The following is a 20,115-nucleotide window of genomic DNA, read 5'->3' on the forward strand; positions in this document are numbered from 1 at the left end:
CGCGGGGCCCGGCGCGCCGCCACCCGGCCCGGCTTGGCGCCGCAGGCTCGCCCCGGGGGCGGCTTGTTCCCCCCGCGCAGGGTTCGCTCCCTTCGGCCCGGGAGGGAGGGTCGCCGAAGAGGCTGGAAGCGAGAAGTGGGAGCAGCTTGAATGTATGGGAACGGTGCGCTGAGTGGTGCCCGCTCTCTGGGTAGGCTGTTTGGAAAGCGGTAGGCACACACCGCTTGCTCCTACCCGAGAAACCCCACCAGACCCCCAAGCAGACAGCACGCCGCAGTCAAGATTAGGAAATTCAGAGTGTAGGGAATATAGGATACAAAAGACTTCAGGAGGAGAAAAGCTGCCTGCCACGCACAGGCTGAGCGCAAGGCAGTATTTGAGGTCAGGCAGCTGCTAGATCCTGGCAGATGGAGATGATGAAATAGTTATTAAAATGCAGAAAAGACAGAGGTTCTCAATCTGTCCGTCCAGCAGTGGGAAGGAAGCAAGGTGCAGGGCTGATGGCACGTGAGTGACAGCACTTCCACTGCCTGCCAGTAGCCAAGGACGGTGTTCAGCGACATCTGCTACCCATGGCTCTCGTTCAGTCCTCAGGCTGGCAAAGCACATGCTCAGCGTCCTCTGGGAGGTGGCCAAGGAGGGACCAGCTTGCAGCGGCGGCTTTTTTAAAAATACTGCGATGCTGGAGGAATGGTGGTGGCTCTTCCTTCCCATCCTGCCCTGCTGTCTCCTCCTTGGTGAGGCAGCTGCAGGGGCATCAGGGAGGAACATCCTGGGACCCACCTGAGCCTTCAGCTTTGAGCAGTGTTGGCTTTCCCTTCTTAAGGGAGGAGCCCAAACCAGCTTGACAGCAGCACGGTGTGCAGGGTGAGGAGGGCAGAGCCGGGTGGGAGCCCCTTGGGAGACGCCTTTGTGCTGGGAGAGATCTGAAGGGCACTCTGAGCTCTGCACCCCATGTGGCTCAGCACAGGCATGGGTTACTCATATTTTTTCTGCAGTCATGACAAGACACAGGCAACATCTCTCCATTCTCAGCGGTGCGTTTCAGTCTCAAAGAAGCAGCTACGGATTTCTGCATTTGCACTGCCAAAGCCAAGCTCCATCTGCGTCTCTCGCTGCAGCTGGTGTTGCTCCAATGCCCAAATAGTGTTTATATCCATCGTCTCTGATGCACATTGGAACCCAAGGTTGATGCCTGCACCACAGCAACCGGCCCCAGTGCCACATCCGTGGCCTCAATGCTACTCAATCTGCGAGGCCACGTGGCCAGGCCCTGTGACAGATGGCTGTCACGTAGCATTGCTCGTGGAGGACTTGGCAAGGGGCACAGGGCTGACAGATGGGAGAGGAGCAGGAGCACACTTGTGTGCCAGACTCAACATTTTGTCTGCTCTCTCACAGCCACGGCAAGTGGCCCCTGGCAGGATGCTGCCCTCAGCCCCAGGGAAGATGGCAGAGGAGCCACCATTTGCAGCCTTTGGCGGGGAGGTGAGCGCTCCATGGCCGCACAGAAGTGATTTTTGGCTCACAGGGTGCTAAAAGAGGTGAGACAGGAGGTCATCTTACAGAGGCCTGGGTGGGAACTCTGCTCCCATCCTCCGTTTCCTGCCATCCGCCTCCATCTCAAGAGCTCTTCCCTGTTGCCTTTGGGCTGGGGCTCACAGCACAGTCCTTTCTATCACCATTTCCTGTGTAAACACTTCCCAGGCAGGTTGGAGCTTGCACCAGGAAGGGAAAGCCAGGTAAAGCCTTCTGGGCCATCGCCAGCCATGTGCATGCCCTCAACCCTCATCTGCCCTCCCAGCTGATGGAAGGAGCTGCCTCAGCCAGTCTGAGCACTCCTTAGGCTCATCCAGAGCTGGGGATGGGAGCCCTGTTTTGCTTTCCAGGCCAAAAAGAGGACATGGGACCTTCTCTGAGGTCTGGAAGGGCCCAGGCTTCATGGTCCCCGTGGTTTCCTTGGTGCCCTTCCAGTTTAAGTGGCTGCGGCCCAGCATCCTGCAGGTTCCACAGGTAGCAGAGGCCTGGGTTCAGTGCCCAATTCATGACTGTGGGTTTTTGGTGACTCAGAGGGGAACATCTCTGCTCTTGCGTGCTCCGGAGGAGGCACAAGAAGAGGATTCACCTGCAGGTGATGTGGGGCCTGGATTTAGTGTTTGATACTTGCCACCATCGTCACTTGAGTCAGGCACTGAGACAGGCTGCTACCCCTGACACCAGCGCGTCCCTGGATTGCAGGGGGGTGTGTGGTTCTGTGAACCTTCAGGTGCTTCTTCCACAGCTTTGGATAAAAGCCCAAGAATGTCTGTAGCATCTCCAGCTCTTTCTGTCCTCAGAGCTACCCGACACAAGCCATGCACAGCTTCCCCACAGCTCTGGTTACAGCAGGGGACATGAGGACTGGGAGGGGGAAACTGCCACACCAAAAGTGCTTCCAAGGAGGCAGCCAGCAAGCCACCGACTGATAAATGACACATCTGTTCTCTGCAAATGAACAAAAACTGGCATAAGGAGCAGGAAACTGGCATTGTTAGGGGACAGATGGATAAATACGACATTCTGGGGAAGAGTCAGCACAGCTCTTTTAAAGGAGGTTTCTTTCTTCCAAAGCTAGGGGCTTTTATGGAAAAAGCAGCAGGTGCCTGAGAGAGATCCAGCTGAGAGGTCACCTGCATTTCCACAAGCTGATCCTCTAACGATAGATCAGTGGAGAAGTGACACAATCTGCTAATAATATTGAATTATTCTGGGTACTGCAGATGAGTGCTAAGAATGGCAGGAGGAATTTTGAGAGCCTGAGCAGCTTGGCAATAAAGCAAGATGAAAGCCAGTGTCAGTGAAGTGACACAAATGGGGAAACCGAGCCTGACCTCAATGTCTAAAGTGATGGGCTCTGAGGCCAGGAGCTCTGACAGCCATGAAAATGTCCCTTCAGCACTCAGCAGAGGCCAAAACTGCAAAACTTCTCAGTCAAAACTGATTTGGGAAAGGTTAGGAAAAGGTAGACAATGCATCAGGGGCATCAGTTCTCTGGGTCAGTCCCAGCTCCCCTTGTGCCGTCCTGGTCCTACCCTTCCAAGGATACAATAGAACAGAAAATGTGCAGAGAAGGGCAACAGGATGATCCAAGGTTCTGCACATGGGGTGTGTGATGGACTGGGGCTCTTCGGCATGAAAAATGGGCACAGGGCAGAGACCTGTGCAGCTCAGGAGAGCAAGGAGAGAGTGAAAGATGAGGGATAAGCATGAGGAGATGACTGCGCTCAGCAGCCCTCCTTCCATGGGCTGCTGCAGATGCTACATGGTTTAGGAACAAAATCAGAAAAATCTTCAGAAAGAAATCCTTAAGTCCTGCAAGTCTTTGTATTTAGACCAAGAGATTTGTTGGGGGAAGGTAGCAGAGAACACGGGCCCACGCCACATCCCATATATGATCTGACGTGTTGCTCCTTCAAAGCAGCATAACACGGACATCTCTGCATCTACACTCACACAAGCGATGCAGACTTGGGTTTTCTAAGTGCATTTAGGCCACTCAGATGCTGTCTGTCCAGGCACACAGGATATGCCCAAAGCATGCACGTTTAGTAAGTGGAGCAAATCTGTGCAGACGTTTTTTGCAGCTCCCCAACCTTTCTGTCAAAATAAATCATTAAGCAGTTGATAATATCATTGAAATGATGCTAATTGACCAAAAGAAGAGCTGATAACTCACTGACAGACATCTGCCAGAGAGACACATTGCTCTCACCCCACCACACACCTTCACTGCCTCTGCTTGCAGTGTGGACAGCCCCCGGCACATCCACGGCTGTGAGCATCACAGCCACTCTCTGTGTGACCCATTATTTCATTAACACTGGATGAGGTGTGGAGAGCTGCGGGGAAACTTCATTTTCACAAATCTGGGTGCTGCACCCAGTGAGAGAGCTGGGTGACAAAGGCAAGAGAAAAACGGCATCGGGAGTGATGAACAGTGTGCAAAACACTTCTCTCACTGTCAGGTGTGGGTCTGAGGGAAATTTCTGAACATCCTCTATGTAAGCTCTTTGAGGTTATTGTGTTCCTGTAAAATTGTCGTGCAGGGGCTCAAGCCCCTGAGAGCGGCAGCTACATTCGCTGCCAGCAGGATTAGGAAGCCAAGCCATGGGAGCATTCTGCAGCTGCCTTTGATATTTCCCCAGCAAAACCAGGCTCGTGGCAGGAAAACCTCATGCCAGATGTTGGCTCGGTGGCAACAACCATCATGCAGATCTCACGGCCTCACCCAGCCACCCCCTCTCACACTCTGCCAGCCAGGCTGACACTCCGATGCTCTGAGTCCTGGCACAAACTCGGCCTCTTCAGCGCTGGGTCCTGAGGATGGCAAGGGAGGGCAGGGAGGAAGAGCTGCATCTGCAGAACTAGCTCTGCAAAGGCACAGCAGTCTCTAAGTGGAATGAGCTGCCCAAATTCCTCTCCTGAACGAACAAAGGAAGCTGGGACCAGCTGGGAGAGTGTGGATCTGAACCTGATGTGGTTCAAGTGGTGAAGTGGAATTGATCGGAGTCACCCACACTCATCAATCCGAGGCAGGGCAAACTAAGGAGGCAGAGCATTTGCAGCTCAGTCAGCATGATGTGCCGGTCAGAGGCTGGTGCTCGGGAGCTGGCAGGGGACCCGAGCACCCCCAGAAAGTATTAATGGGAGTTTGATTAATCCAGCTGCAGTGGCCAAGCTCATAGAGCTGAGTCCTTCTACACACAGATGCTCCTTGGTCTTCTATTGCCTAGGGGCTGTGAACTACCTCTGGCATCCTCCTTGTATCTCTTACAGGGGCTGTCATCAGCAGTCAGGGATGGGCATGGTGCACAAGGTCAAAACAGGGACCGTTCCCCCATGCAGGCGATTTTGCCACCACTCCAGTCCCATGTTTCCAAAAGGCAGAAAATGAAGGTGAACTCAGAGGGGAATGCAAGTGGCAGGGAGGTGAGAGCAGGGCAGGCTGCCCGGCAGCAGGAGCCTGCCTGTTTTTTGCTCTCTCAGCACCACAGAGAGGGGTGAAGAGGTGGCTGTGTGCAAGCTGTACATCCCTGCTGCAGGAGGAGGCTCCCACTTGTGATGCAGACAAAGGCAGAGTGAGAGCTCGGGCTAGCATCTGGAGCCAAGCAGACACAGACATGTGGCAGCATTTGTATAGCAGCTCGCTCTCCTCTGGGGTACTTGCATCGCATCTCATCTCCAGTTGGATGCTGGACCCACCAGGAAAGGGCTCAATGTGTTTTGTGTTCCCTGCAGGTCAGAAGTGACAGCTTTGGGGAATCTCTGCTCCATGCATTTTGGGCAACATTTTCCATTATCTCTGGAGGCTGGAGCCAGGCAAGATGATCCCAGAACAGAAAGTAAGCACAAAATCCACCTCTTGTAATCCATATGTCTGCCCTAAGTAGTGCTGGCAGACAGGGAAAAGAACCAGGACAACATCTTATGCCCTACTGTGGGTTCATAAAGCCTCTCGAGAATGTCACAGCTGAAAATTCATGTCCAGAAAAGCTTGAGTGCTTATCCTTCTGTCCTTGGCGTGCATCTCACAGAATCACAGAATGGCTGAGGTTGGAAAGGACTTCTGGGGGCCATCAGGTCCAACCTGCTGCGTGAGCAGGACTCCTGGAGCACTGCCCAGGACCATGCCCAGATGGATTTTAACATCCAGAAAAAGAGTCCTATCATGTCAAACAAGTAACTTTTCCCTGAAACTAATCAAAATGATACAAACAAGAATCTCTGAGAGCAATCAGGTCTAACGTGCAGATATTATCAACTGTAGGGAAAAAAAAGCCCTGATCTCATGAGGTAGAAGATGGTGGGGAGAAGGATGGTAGAGACAGAGCCCTGTCAGGTTTCTTGTACCATCCCACACAGCTCAGATGTGCTTTCCTTCACCCCGGATCCCACCTTAACTTTTGCCTCTAAAATCAAACCAGACCTTTCTCCTTTCTCCTGCATCCTGCCCACCAGTGCCCATAGGCATGGAAACATGAGATATAGGGCTAAGTGGTAGAAGTCAGTGGAGATACTCTGATTTCCTCAGGAAAGAAGGTGGGCTGGCAGCAGCAGAGCAAATTGCAAGCTGCATTTGTGGCCTCTGAGTATGACAATGTTGGCCTGTGTAAGTTTTGTATCACCAGTAAAAGCCAGAGTGCCTGCTTGCAGCTATGAGCATCCGTCCTGCCCCTGTAGGCACCAGCACCTTTCCCAGGGATGCTTTAGGAACCCAAGACAGCACCAGGACTGAAAGAGGGAGCAGTGGGGATGGCTCTGCCTCCCTGAGGTAGAGAAGTGATGCTGGGAGCTGCCCCACTGAGGGAACAGCTGGAGAGGCTGCTCGAGGGGCTGAACAGCCAAGACAGCCATACAGTGATGAATTGCTCTTGTCCCTGTGCGAGCTGCAAGATTTATGTGTGTGCCATGGCGTGGCAATGTCTGGGCTCGGCTGCATTCTCTGCCTGGCTGCTCCAGCAGACGCCTCTACAATCCCACTGAACAACCCACAGGCTAGGAGGAAAGCCAGCAGGGGACACAGAGGGTTGGAATAGCAGAGGAGCTCAGCATCCTGCCCAGGTGCTGAGCAGAGCCCAAGGGGATCAGACTACTCAGCAGACAGACAGTGATTTGATACCACACATCCCTTCTCTCCCACACATCCTTGCAGGTCCAAACTACCAGAAACATCTTGTGGACAAAACCATGCAGGAAAAGGCTGTTGGGGTCCTGAAAATCTGGTGCGATTTCAATTAGGAATGGTCACATCCAAATCCCATTGTGGAAGGCAGTCTATTGGTAGGAAGCACTGCTTGGACAGGGTCAGCAATGCCAGTGACAGATGACAGCAGCTCCAAGCCTCCTCTTTACGCACCAACCAGGCCCTCAGAACTTTTATCTCTGCACCCACTTGCCGCCTCTCTGCTCGCTTCCATGTTAGGCCAATTCCTCCTTATCATCACAGTGTTTATCTCCATGGTGCCTGTTCCAGCAGCTGAGATCACTGCTATTCAGCCAGCTAAGAATCCAAAGCATGAGCCCCACCATGCCTACCTAAAGAGGAGCCAGCTCCATGTGCATTGAATGTGCAGTGCCCGGCACACAGCCAGGTGAACACCATGCTGGGCTGAGAATCAGGATCAAGGCTATGGCGGGCACTGAGCTCAGACTGAGAACCATAGAATCATAAAATGGCTTAGGTTAGAAGGGACCTTAAAAATCGTCCAGTTCCAACCCCATCTGCCCTGGACTGGATTGCCACTCTTCAAATCAGGCTGCCCAGGGCTCCACAGGGCACCCACAGCTCTTTGGGTAACCTGTTCTGGTGCCTCACCACCTCTGAGTAAAAAATTTATTCTTAACGTCTAACCTAAATTTCCCCTTTTTCGTCTAAAGCCATTCTCCATGTCCTATTACTACTAGACTATGTACAAAGTCTCTCTCCCTCCTGTTTATAAGCTCCCCTCAGGTACTGGATGGCCGCAGTGAGGTCTCCCCGCAGTCTTTTCTCCAGGCTGAACACCCCCAGCTCCTCAGCCCGTCTCCATAGCAGAGGTGCTCCAGCCCTCGGAGCATCTCCGTGCCCTCCTCTGGCCCCGCTCCAGCAGCTCCTCACCTTTCCTGTGCTGGGATCCCATTCTGGGATACCCACAAAGCGCGCTTTATCCGTCAGGCCCAGCGCTGCCAGGGTCACTGTCCTGGAGAGCATCTCCCTGAGCAGAGGCTGCCGCAATCACTGAGGGCCCGGGGCAAGTCGGCAGCCAAGGGGCTGAGGGACGGAAGAGATGGACACAGGCAAAGGGAGGTCAGGAAATACCCAATCGCACCTTCCTCCGCACCTCCGAGCTCCTGGGGGCTGGGTACAGGCGAGGCGAGGAGCAGCGGCAGGAAGAGATACAGAGCCTGGGACTGCCAGGGAGGGCTGCGGGCCGGGCAGGGTTAGGCCGGCTCCCGCGGCAGGGGCCCGCGGCCGATTGGCGGACGGAGCTGCCATTCACACTGCGTCGCCATGGAGACAGTGCACCACCCTCCCCTGGCAACACACTGCCGGGGGGCGGAGTAATGACATCACGGTGAAGGCAGCCATGCTCACCCGTAAGAGCAGTGCCGACAAGCTGTGCGTCAAGAGCCCCGGTAGCGCGCCGTGATCGTATAGTGGTTAGTACTCTGCGTTGTGGCCGCAGCAACCTCGGTTCGAATCCGAGTCACGGCATCGCCTCCGCACGGCGGTAGCACGGCACACGGGCTTGTGTTTTCTTTTTCCCCGCGCACACTCGCACCGCGGATCCCGTGCTCGCTGCCTCCTCTTGTCAACCTTTTTCACGTTATTCTCCCTTTTCTCAGAGCGCTCCCTCGTTTCTCACCCGCTGCGGCTCTTGGCAGCAGCGGTTTGGGGTAAGATGGAGAAGAGTTAAAAAAAAAAAGGAAAAAGCAGGAAAAGAGAAAAAAAAGGAAAATAGAAAAAAGAAAAAAGAGGAAACAAAGAAAAGAAAAAATGAGAAGAAAATGAAAAAAAAGGAGAAAAATAGTTAAGAAAAAAAGAGCAGGAAAAGAGGAAAAAGGAAAATAGAAAAAATGAGAAAAAAAGTAAAGAAAAATAGAAAAATGGAAAGAGAGAAGAGAAGGAAAAAAAAAGAAAAAGAAGGGAAAAAGGAGGAAAAGAGAAAAGAGAAAAGAGAAAGAAAATAGAAAAAAAAGGAGAAAAAAGAAGGAACAGATAAAAAGAAGGAAAATAGATAAGAAACAGAGGGAAAAAAAAGAAGGAACTAGAAAAAGAAAGGAGAAAACAAAAGAGGAAAAGAGCAAAGAGAAAAAAAAAAAAAAACAAGAAAAGAAACAAGCCCGTGTGCCGTGCTACCGCCGTGCGGAGGCGATGCCGTGACTCGGATTCGAACCGAGGTTGCTGCGGCCACAACGCAGAGTACTAACCACNGTGGTTAGTACTCTGCGTTGTGGCCGCAGCAACCTCGGTTCGAATCCGAGTCACGGCATCGCCTCCGCACGGCGGTAGCACGGCACACGGGCTTGTTTCTTTTCTTGTTTTTTTTTTTTTTTCTCTTTGCTCTTTTCCTCTTTTGTTTTCTCCTTTCTTTTTCTAGTTCCTTCTTTTTTTTCCCTCTGTTTCTTATCTATTTTCCTTCTTTTTATCTGTTCCTTCTTTTTTCTCCTTTTTTTTCTATTTTCTTTCTCTTTTCTCTTTTCTCTTTTCCTCCTTTTTCCCTTCTTTTTCTTTTTTTTTCCTTCTCTTCTCTCTTTCCATTTTTCTATTTTTCTTTACTTTTTTTCTCATTTTTTCTATTTTCCTTTTTCCTCTTTTCCTGCTCTTTTTTTCTTAACTATTTTTCTCCTTTTTTTTCATTTTCTTCTCATTTTTTCTTTTCTTTGTTTCCTCTTTTTTCTTTTTTCTATTTTCCTTTTTTTTCTCTTTTCCTGCTTTTTCCTTTTTTTTTTTAACTCTTCTCCATCTTACCCCAAACCGCTGCTGCCAAGAGCCGCAGCGGGTGAGAAACGAGGGAGCGCTCTGAGAAAAGGGAGAATAACGTGAAAAAGGTTGACAAGAGGAGGCAGCGAGCACGGGATCCGCGGTGCGAGTGTGCGCGGGGAAAAAGAAAACACAAGCCCGTGTGCCGTGCTACCGCCGTGCGGAGGCGATGCCGTGACTCGGATTCGAACCGAGGTTGCTGCGGCCACAACGCAGAGTACTAACCACTATACGATCACGGCGCGCTACCGGGGCTCTGGGCGCGCAGCGCGCCGGCGGCGCTCTTAGGAACACGGGCCCGGCGCTCACGGCGGGGTGGGCCGCGCGGTGACTCCGCCCCCAGCCCGGCCTGCAGCCGGACGGCAGCGCGTGGCCAAACCCCGAGGTGCCGCGGGACCGTGGTGCGCGACCCCCGTGCACCAGCAGGACGCTGCTCGTTGCGCTCCCGCTGAATAAATGGTGCCCGACTTTGCTCACGTCCGTCCCGCATCCCTCTGCGTGGTGCAGCTTTTCACCGCCACGTCCCTTTGCACTGTGTGGTTTTGCACCGCTGCAGCGTTTCCCCAGCTTTATTTCTTCCTGCGGTGTTTTTGTTTTCGGCGGGGTGGGAGCATCCCTGCGGTGCTGCTGTGGGTGCACCAGGGCCGGGCAGCGGGCACAGCTCTTTGGACCGAGCGGTTAATGGATAACCCGTGCGGGACTGGGCGCGGCGGGACGGAGCGTGAGTGCGGGGACAGGACGTGGGGGGCGAGGGGGCAGCGAGTGGCCGTGCTCAGGGTGGGGGTGCCACCTGGTTGGTGGTGGGGCGCTGGGGGATGCGCAGGGGGCTCCTGGGTAGTGAATGTTGTTCTGGGGTCCTGAGTCCTGGGAGTGCTTGAGGGGCTCTGCTGCCTGCAGTGGACCCTCACTGCAACAAAGCGAGGGTGACCCTGCCCTCTCTGCCTCGTTTGCTGTCCCCACGCAAGGACCCCTCACGCTTCCTTCTGTCCTCCCGCAGTCAACCCATTGCTTCCCCTGCAGCTGCTCTGCTCTTCCCCCATCCTTCTCCAGGCACAGCTGTCCCAGCGGGATGCTCCAGGAGCTCTGCACTGGTTAACGCTGCTTCTTCTCGCTTTGCTGGACCAGTTCTCCCAGCTCGATCCTCCTTTAAGACCATCCCCAAGCAAATCTCTGTTTATTCCTACATGTTCCTCCTGCGTTGTGCCAATTACCAGTGTGAAAAGTCTTTCTTCCTTATCCTCAACTGAAGGGCACTTGGTTTCACTAGGAGTTCTTGGTGAGGGAGGTGGCCAATTTTAGTTTGTGCAAAATCTCCTGTTTTTGCAAAGGGCTCTGCCGTGGAGGAGGGGTGCTGGCTCTCCTTGCTGCATCACTGGGGTCTGACATTTTCCTGTAATCCTTGGGAAGCAGGGGAGAGAGAAGACCTTTCCGGATGGCAGGGGAACAGTGGGCCAGCACACCCAGCCCTGCGGCTGGAGGGCCCTACAGGATGGCCCCTCGATTTGCTGGCACGGGAGCTTGCTCTGAATCCATCCTGCAAAGACTGTTCTCCCCAGAGACCTCAGATGGAAAACTGGGGGTAGACATTTGTCCCTCCGGCACTGACGCAGGAACTGTCTCCCCAGCCAGCAGGTCCCTTGCCATGCCACGTCTCTAACACACTGAAGCAATGGCACGTCTAGAGATGGAAGGAAACCAGATAACCCTGGACAGCCTTGAGAAGGGCACAGACAACCTGGCTTTCAGCTCCCTGGTAAATCTTCCCGTTCCCCCCCCCCCACTGGGGCACTTGGGGCACTCCAGCTAACAACGTTTTCCAGGGCGAGGAGAGTCTCTGTGAGGAACGTGACTGTCCTCGTGATGGGAGTGAGGAGAAGAGAGGAGAAGGGAACAGAAGAGTTGCTTCGTACTGCAGGTAGGGTAGTCCCTGGATATGCATGCATGGAAATATCTCCAGTGGTCATAGCAAGCCCAAAATTGGGCTGATCTTCAGGTTCCACCTGCACCTCTCATGTCCTCTCTCCCCAGGAAGGCTCTGCAGCCAGCCTTCAAGGCAAAGAGCTTCTGCAAGGCTCATGCCAAGGCATTGCGGAGGGTCTTCTGGGGTCTCCTTGGAGCAGGTGAGGACTTCCCAACTTCCCACCACTTCCACACCCCTTTGGCTGCCCGTGCAGCATCCGAGTTCTGCCACCCACACGGAGGCTGCGTCTCATCAGCTCCACAATCTGCTTCCTCCTCATCCCACACATGAAGGAGAGCCTCAAGGGTGGCCAGGAAAGGATGTTTGGAGGAAGCAGACCTCAGCATTGTCCCCAGTTAGTGTTATGAATCCATGATCCCACGGTCCTAGTGTTTCTGACCCCCCTGTATGCCTTCTCTAGCCTACCTGTGCTACTTCACTGCGGCATGTTGGCTCAACTTCCAGCGAGCCCTCGCCTTGGTCATTATCACTGCTGTGGTCATCTTCTTTGCATGCTGGAGCCTCTTCAAGAAGTACTGCGGGGCGAAGGTGTTGACACTCCTCAGCCCCCTTCGGAAATGCTTACAGAAGTCCTGGCCGTGGCTGAAGTGGTGGGTGGGGAGGAGGCAGGGCATCCCCCACACAGTCAACTCCTGCTCTCCATGAGCTGCTCCCCATGGGGACTGCCTCTCTGTGACAATTTGCAAGTTCCTTTGCAGGCTGCTGTGTGTGCTCCTCCTGGGAGGCCTGGTGACATGGCTGGCTTTGGACACGGCCAGGAATCCAGAGCAGCTCATCTCCTTAGCTGGCTTCTGCGTTTTGGTGCTCTTCCTGTTTGCCTTCTCCAAGCATCACGGTGCAGTATGTTTTTCAGGTGTGGCTTGGCCATTGCTCTCCTCACAGGAGGTCGCAGAGGAGAAATCCATGGGCTCTCTGCAGCAAGTAGAAGCTCCCAGGGCAGATCTGGACACAGCATGGGGAGCAGAGCTGGGTGCTGGAGCCTCAACACCCCCCCACTGCTCTCCTTCCCACTGCTCAACCTGGGGCTCCCCCATGGTACCACAGCTCTCATACCCAGACCCATGTCTGTGCTTCAGGTGCCTGTGGGCCGAGGAACATCCTGGTGGGTTGGGCAGAAGTGACTGAAGTCCCAGTGGCTTTCAGTCCAACCTTTTCCAATGTTTTGGACAACCCCTCCAGCCCTTTCCTCCAAAGGGTCAGTGAGCACGCAGTAGGGGACCCGTACTACCAGTCAAACCACCAGAAGGTCTTTGTGCTCTTCTCCTCCATTTAACCAGCTGTTTCCTGACTCCCACCCAACTGTCTTCTTCCTCTATTGCCAACCCATGTTTGTGGGTTTCTGTGATGCTTTATTAGCAAGACCATCACCCAAGAGCCACTGAATGGGCAGGAAGCCAGAGAGGTAAGTCTGTAGGTTCTGCTAACACCTCAGTCACCGTTCTGCTCTTGGTCCCCAGGTGTCCTGGAGAGCTGTTTTCTGGGGTCTTGGCTTGGAGTTTTTAATTGGACTCTTCATCCTCCGAACAACCCCCGGCATCCAAGCTTTCCAGTGGCTGGGTGACCAGATCCAGGTACTGTTCCTGCTCACCCCATCCAATGCTTCAGCTCTCCGTGTAGGTCCTGAGACCAGTAAGAAGAGCTGAGGGTGGTACAGACTGGAGGAGCAGCAGTCCCTTTGTCTGGGACTAGAGAAAAGCCTGCTCTTTCCTGGTTTTCTGGCACAGCCCAGGCCCTTTGGTGTGATATGCCTTGCAGGAGCTGGAGCAGTGCCCCATGATCAGAGACACCATACTAAGCATTCCCAGCTTAGGTTTATCTGCTGGGGCAAGGGAGCTGTGGGGTGAAGGGGCAGTCCACTGCTAGGTAAAAAAGTTACTGGGGCAAGAGCTCATAGAGATCTCCCTCCTACTATGTAACATTTCCATTTGCAGGTCTTCCTGGGCTACACCAAAGCTGGCTCTGGCTTCGTTTTTGGGAATACGCTCATTGAAGAAGTCTTTGCCTTTCAGGTCAGTTTGTGGAATGGGATGTTGGGAAGGAGAGATAGAGCCCGGTTTTCTTATAGCCTTGGCTAGAGTTCAGCCAGCTCAAGGATGCTTTGTGTGTACCCATGGGCCCCTTGCATGCCATGGGGTATTTGCACTGGTCCCTGTTCCTCTACAGTGTTGTGGCACCCCAGTAGTGTGGGGTGGCTGTGCAACACCACATCATGCCCAAGTGTACTTAGAAGTGCTGCTCAACGCCCCTTTAATCTCACACCCCGGTACCTTGTCTGCAGAGTCTGCCCATCATTGTTTTCTTCAGCTGTGTGATGTCCATCCTCTATTACCTCGGTGCCATGCAGTGGCTCATCCTCAAGGTAGGGCCTAGCTCTTTGATGGTGGTGGAAAGGAGAAGGACCTCCCAGTTTCTGCAGCTCGTATGAAAAGCTGAGGGATGTCCCAAGAAAATTGGGGTGGTACAAATTTGGGCTGATTTGTCTCGCTAAAGTGATAGACACAACCTCCTTTTCCTTACCCAAACCTGGAGCTGCTGATACTCCCTGGTCTGTGGGCACTCCTGGACATCACCTCTGTGCAGCTTGGCAAGGGCAGGCTGGAGTGGCCAGCCTCGTGGGGTGGGTGCCTTTGTGAACACAGTGGCTATATGTTCCCCCAGATCTCCTGGCTCCTCCAGGTTTCATTGGGCACCACCCCTACTGAGACGCTGAGTGTGGCAGGGAACATCTTTGTGGGACAGGTAAGATCCAGGAGATCCAGCTCCTAAACCCTTGCAGCTGAGTGTGCTGCAGAAAAAGGGTACTCTCCTCTCTTCCTAGGAGACCCACAGCCCCGCGCAGTGACAGCAGAGGCTTTTCTTTCTCACAGACCGAAGCCCCACTGCTCATCCGCCCATACCTTGCAGACATGACCCATTCTGAAATCCACGCCGTGATGGCTGGTGGCTTCTCCACCATTGCAGGCAGTGTGATGGGAGCCTACATATCCTTTGGGGTGAGAGCACAAGCAGCTGTATGCCTCGTTTTCCCTGTTTAGGGGTCCTGGCATGCCAGAACTGCCCTGGGCATGTGGGGTAAGAAGCCCCACTGTGGGTCTCCTTCCATAAATGAGATGAGGGCAGCTCCATGCCCTCATCCTAGAATGGCCAAAACCCCAGAGCCCTGCCAGGGATCCTTCATGTCCTTCCACAGCAATCAGGGCAAATCTCACTGCACCATGGAATAATGTAGCCTGGAAGGGCCCTCAGGGGTGGGATCTCTGGTCCACCCACCTGCCTGACCCTCCAGTGATGCTCTCACCAGTTCCTCACTGTGTCAGAACTGTGATATCTGGATGTGGCCTCAACCTGCTGGCTGAGCTCCTGCTATTTAAACATTAATCAGTCTCCTTAAAGAGGGAGCCAAGGGTGAAAGGACAGAGAAATGAGGAACTGTGGTGCAGAGGGCAGGGGAGGGGTGACAAGGCTGTGGCTGTGATATGCTGCTCCTGCTGGGAGGTCAGCTGCTCGTCACTGGGTAGAAGTCAGCAATATTCTTGCTCTGATACGGATAAAAGGGACAAGGAGGGGGCAAGGATCATCAAGGTGAAGTCGAACGAGAGAGATTAACATCTCTGAGGTTACGACTGCTGTGGCTCTAGCAATGTCTCCATCCAGACAAGCTACCCTACGCATCCTCAGTGGCCAAGATGGGAAAATCAGGCACATCTTCCCACTCAGAGCGAGCAGAGTGCCCTGGGTTGCTCCAAGCTTTGCTGGCCATGTGCTTGGACACCGCAGGGTCTGAGCCCGCGGTCTGGCTGTTGCAGATAGATGCAGCATCGCTGATCGCAGCCTCTGTGATGGCTGCACCCTGTGCCCTCGCCATGTCCAAACTGGTCTACCCCGAAGTGGAAGAGTCCAAGTTCAAGGGCAAAGAAAGCGTTCGCATCGCCAGTGGGTGAGTGGGAGTAGAGGGATGGTGCAGGGCAGCTGTGGGTGCAGTTTGGGCACTGCAGTTGGCACAAATTTGGGAGACCCTATAGTGAGGTCTGCAGAGTGAGACTGGCTTTACATGGGAGATGCTCGGCCACATGACCCTGCCAGGGTTTCTTTCCTCCCAGGGAAGAGCGGAACATCCTGGAAGCTGCCAGCAATGGGGCTGCTGCCTCTGTGGGACTCGTGGCCAACATTGCGGCCAACCTCATTGCCTTCTTGGCTGTGCTGGAGTTCATTAACGCTGCCTTGCACTGGTTCGGGGAGATGGTGGATATCAAAGACCTCTCCTTCCAGGTACCTCCAAGTTCCCCATCCACCTCCACCTCTACCCCTGGCAATAGGTGCCCAAGCCAGGGGCTCTACAGAGGTTCAGCTCTCAGCTGTTCCTTCCCGGGATGCTCTCCCCAGATGATCTGCTCCTACGTCCTCATGCCCGTGGCCTTTCTCATGGGGGCAGATTGGGCAGACTCACCGCTGGTGGCCGAGCTGCTGGGGATCAAGATTTTCCTGAACGAGTTTGTGGCGTATCAGCAGCTGGCCACATACAAGAAGAACCGGCTGTCAGGCCTGGAGGAGTGGAGCGAGGGGAGGAAACAGTGGATATCTGTGAGAGCAACCACCACCTTTCTGGGTGTAGGGCAGGGATGGAACTGAAATAGGGCATGGAACCTGGCCAAGGGGGGTGCTAGGCAGTAGGAGGGTGCCATCATAATTTTGAGGATAAAGGGGCACCTGTGGCCATCTAGACTTTGACACCACTGCTAGGTGTGGGGTCATTCAGAAGGTGACAGTGAAACCATGTCCCACTGGTCCTGCTCTCCAGAGGGCCAAACTGTGATGCTCTAGGGCCTCCACCACGCTGTCAGCCCAGCTTCTCCCACGGGCGAGCTGCCCTTCACCTGCCCTTTGCTCCTAAAGATGCTGAAGGAGAAAGGATTGGGGTGGGACTTGTCTCCATCCTGGCTGGCTGGGTTCGGAGCTACAACACAGTGCTGTGGGGCTGCTGCAGGGCCAAGGTGACAATCCCCTGCCTCTGTGCCCTCCAGGAGCGTGCTGAGAGCATCACCACCTTTGCGCTCTGTGGATTCGCCAACCTGAGTTCCATTGGGATCATGCTGGGAGGCCTGAGTGAGTGTGACCCATGTCCTGAGTGTCCGGGTATAGGGCAGAGGGACCTAGGGAGTGGGACGGATTTGCTGCCTTCAAGCCTCAGTGTTCAGTCTCTTACTAGCATGCAGGTAAGAAATAGGGCTTGCACAAGGTGATGTGGGTTATTTTGCACTGCATCCATGGGCAAGGCCACCTGTACATCACACTCACCCACTGAGCCATGGGGCACAAAACTGAGGCTCCAGAGGGCTCTGATGGCAGAGCACTAGATGGCTCACCACCTGGGACTTGGGACTTGTCTCTTATCTGTCCCTACCCCCGGACAGAGCCAGAGCAAGGATCTGACTTGCCCCAGCCTCTGCTTTGTCCCCGCAGCCTCCATGGTTCCTCACCGCAAGAGCGAGCTGGCCTCCATCGTGCTGCGAGCCTTGCTCACGGGCATCTGTGTCTCCATGCTCAACTCCTGCCTGGCAGGTAGGTCCCTGCCCACTGCCACCAGGAGGAGACAGGGCTGGGCAAAGAGCTGAACACACCTGTAAGTGCCACTGCAGGGATGGGGAAGGCTGGCTGCCCTCCGCATGGCTCTGCTAGGGCCTCCAAACGCTCTGCTCTCCATCAGGGCACCCTAGATCCCATAGCTCTGCTGGGGCTTCTCACTCTCATCTGGGCTGCAACTGGGACATTTTGAGGGTAGCTGTTAAAGCTTTGGGAGGAGCTCCCTGGCGTCACTGCTGCAACTGGCGAAAGGGATGTGGTGTGTGGGACCTGCAAGCACAGTGCAGGGACAGCGCAGTCAGGGTATGGGATTTAAATGCCTGGTTCCTCAGAGCCCCAACCATGAGGCCTTGTCCCCTAGGCCTCCTCTATGTACCAACAGAGGTGGGCAACTGCGTGACCCTCCTTAGCACTGCCAACTTCACCTCTACCAACTACGCCATATATACGTGCTGCAAGCAGCTGTTTGCAAGGTGGGTGTGCAGTGGGGACACAGGAAGGGTCTGGAGCTGTGCCATCCCACCTGGGGACTGAGGTGCACGAGCAACTGAACCATCACTTTTGGTGTGGGTTTGGCAAGGCAGCTCTTGCCCTGACTGTGCCTCTCTCCTCCCAGCACGGTGCTCAAGAACGGGACACTCTCCTTCACTGGAGACTGGGCCAGCGTGGTGGAGAGCGTGCCATGCCTGACACAGTGCTGTGGGCACTACAACCACACGTCCTGCATGGCATGAACCCAGAGACACCAGCCCCAAGGAGCACTGCGGTCTGCATAAGCTGGCCTCAGAGGCAGAAAAATCCCTGTCAGATTGACAGAAAGCACCATGCACTTTGCAACCAGTATCCCTAGGTGCAGGCCTCGTGACAGAGGAGAACTGATCCCAAATAAACTATAGAAATCGCTATGCTTGTGCTCTGCCTCCTCTCCGGTCCCAACTTCAGCTGTTCTATAGGCATGGGGTGTGGGATGTCTTGGTGGGGCTGCACCCCACCGCTGGAGCTCCCCATAGCTGCTGTTTGCTAGCGACCTTGCAAGCCAAGCGCCCATCAGGCATCTCCTGAAGGCCAGCCACCCTCTTCTCCCCACGGCAGGCATGGATGGGGTAGAGTTGTTGCTTGAAGCCATTTCCTTTCCCAAACACAAGCTGTCCTGTCCTGCCATGCTTGGATGCATCTCTTCCACAGGAACCACAGAGGGGAACAGGCCAGTTCTTCTCGCTTTATTGCACTCGAGCACCTCCAGTCACCAAGGTGGACACATATGTACCCCATTATTTTACAATGGCCCAGCAACAAAGCACCAGGGCCCCAGAGCATGGCACGCTCCCTTCCCTCCTTTGCCAGGCTGCAGCAAGCCACTGTTTCAGATTCCACCACTGTTGCCATGTTCAGAGTGGCAATGGTGTCACCTGTGCTCTGCGGCGAGACAAAAGAGGCTAGACCCAAGATACAGAGCTTTACTTTGCAGCGGAGCACCACTGCCTGTCCATCGCTGCCTCCAGAACAGGCCTCCGTCCTGCACCGGGGATGCAGCCACTGGGGTACGTGTGACAAGACGAAGTGACACTCATGTGTGACAGCAGTGCCCCACTCCCGCGCACCCTGTGTGAGGTAGAGCATCCTTACTCATAGCAGCACCACCGCCCTCAGCATGTGCCTGGGCAGGGGAGGCTGGGAGGACAGGTGTGCGAGCCCCCACCCCATGCAGCTACCAACACCCTGCCATGGGGCTGACACACACACCAGAAGCCCAAGCAATAGCAGCAGGCAGGCACGAGTGCTGCAACTCTCTATTAAGCCTCGCTGCAGTGAAATGTTTGTAATCAGCATGCAAGGGACCAGTGGGGCTCTGCTTTGGTTCACATCCTGGAGACCAAGCACTGTCTAGGCTTTACAGAGGACATGAAGAGGGACAGAAGTAGCAGCACATGCCAGGGCAGCATAAAAAAGCCACGAGGAAGGAGAGCCAATGCTCCCAGTCAGCTCAGGGGAGTGCTGGGGCACTGCCATGAATGGGGCATGGCACTGGCAAAGCCCAAGGAGCCAATCTGATGGCCCGTGCTTCGAATGCTCAAGCAAGCCAAGGGGAAAGAGGTGGAAGAGGAAAAAAAGCCCCAGTGCAGAGGTGTGCACGGCCCCATGGTCTCCACAGCTGGTAGCAGCTTCTATAGAGAGGCCTGTGAGAGACCCCCATGAGCGGGCATCACAATGCCCACGACTGTGCTGGCCCTGCTGCAAAGGCAGCCGGGTGGCTCGCACTAGCACACATCACACAACGCAAATGTCACGAGCTGGGGCAGGAGCCAAAGGCAGAAGAGTGCCTTCGGGCTGCTCGGGCACAGCAAGGGTCCCCGCCAATGTAGCTCCAGCTACTGTAGGCAAGCAGGCCCGCTGGCATCGCCAGGCCTGAGTTTGGAGGCTGCCTGGGCCTCCGCTGCTTCTGCTGCTCTCCGGGCACTCCTGGGGCTCACGGTAGTCTTGCGGGTGCCCTGGGGACTTGCTGTCCCCTTCTTCTGAAGCTGGGGGCTGGACTGGGCAGACTTCCTGCCCATGGAGGGGCTCTTGGAGCCCTTGGGCTTGACTGGTTCCAGAGTCTTCAGGCCCAGGATGTCACAGTAATGGTTGCACTGATGAGTCGCAGCGAATTGCTCCAAAAGGGAGGGGAAGCAGCTTTCCTTCAGCCCCTGGTACCTGCCAACACAGCCACACTCAGCTCCCCTTCACGCAAGGAGATGTCCCACCAGGTGGCGAGGACACCAGCCAGCTGCACTCAGTCGTCCCCCGTCACACAAGCAGCAGAGCTGAGGTCAGCGTGGGGACAACCCACACTGGCAGTTGGAGCGTTACTCACCCTTTGAGGTTGGTAGCTATTCGCACATTGGTCATCTTCCAGCCCACTCCTGCAAAGAAAGGGAGGACAACCAGTTCCTGCCCAAGCAAGGATGGGCATCACAGCCACGGGCTGATCACCACTCTTGGAGCAGGGCTCCAAGGCACATGGGGAAACAGGCAGGAGGTCAAGGCTGGGGCTATTTGTCCTCCTTTTGCAAGA

General features: G+C 54.6%; 3 protein-coding genes and 2 non-coding genes across 9 annotated transcripts in view; 2 read left to right on the forward strand and 3 right to left on the reverse strand.

Moving 5' to 3' along the window:
- SHF (Src homology 2 domain containing F) overlaps positions 1-7,968 on the reverse strand; it is a 24,972-nt gene extending 17,004 nt beyond the window's left edge. Inside the window, exon 1 of one of the 3 annotated variants that reach the window (XM_021407447.1) lies at positions 7,848-7,968. Coding sequence is in view for 2 of the 3 variants with exons in the window: in XM_021407444.1 (XP_021263119.1) it covers positions 7,637-7,729 (93 nt within the window). In the remaining variant the exon portion in view is untranslated. Of the gene's footprint in view, positions 1-7,636 lie in introns of all 3 variants that reach the window. The other 2 variants (XM_021407444.1, XM_021407445.1) reach the window with 2 other exon arrangements.
- TRNAH-GUG lies at positions 8,162-8,233 on the forward strand. Its single transcript has one exon. It is a non-coding gene; the product is annotated as a tRNA-His (tRNA).
- TRNAH-GUG lies at positions 9,673-9,744 on the reverse strand. The gene has a single exon. It is a non-coding gene; the product is annotated as a tRNA-His (tRNA).
- LOC110403838 (sodium/nucleoside cotransporter 1-like) lies at positions 9,863-18,163 on the forward strand. The gene is made up of 18 exons (XM_021407562.1): positions 9,863-10,223; positions 11,128-11,255; positions 11,323-11,417; positions 11,531-11,622; positions 11,884-12,073; positions 12,182-12,323; positions 12,941-13,054; positions 13,415-13,492; positions 13,762-13,842; positions 14,142-14,222; positions 14,351-14,476; positions 15,290-15,420; positions 15,584-15,752; positions 15,867-16,064; positions 16,505-16,586; positions 16,944-17,042; positions 17,425-17,536; positions 17,680-18,163. The coding sequence occupies exons 2-18, from the start codon at positions 11,172-11,174 to the stop codon at positions 17,795-17,797; spliced, it is 1,992 nt and encodes a 663-aa protein (XP_021263237.1). The 5' UTR covers positions 9,863-10,223; positions 11,128-11,171; the 3' UTR covers positions 17,798-18,163.
- Positions 18,263-20,115, reverse strand: part of ALPK3 (alpha kinase 3) — a 31,115-nt gene continuing 29,262 nt past the window's right edge. For 2 of the 3 annotated variants that reach the window (XM_021407558.1, XM_021407559.1), the window contains 2 exons: positions 19,915-19,963; positions 18,507-19,754 (listed from right to left, as the gene is read on the reverse strand). In XM_021407558.1, the coding sequence (XP_021263233.1) occupies positions 19,433-19,754; positions 19,915-19,963 (371 nt within the window). In that variant the 3' untranslated portion in view covers positions 18,507-19,432. Of the gene's footprint in view, positions 19,755-19,914; positions 19,964-20,115 lie in introns of all 3 variants that reach the window. The other variant, XM_021407561.1, reaches the window with a different exon arrangement.

This window comes from Numida meleagris, chromosome 9 (genome assembly GCF_002078875.1).
Source record: "Numida meleagris isolate 19003 breed g44 Domestic line chromosome 9, NumMel1.0, whole genome shotgun sequence".
NCBI classification, from domain to species: Eukaryota; Metazoa; Chordata; class Aves; order Galliformes; family Numididae; genus Numida; species Numida meleagris.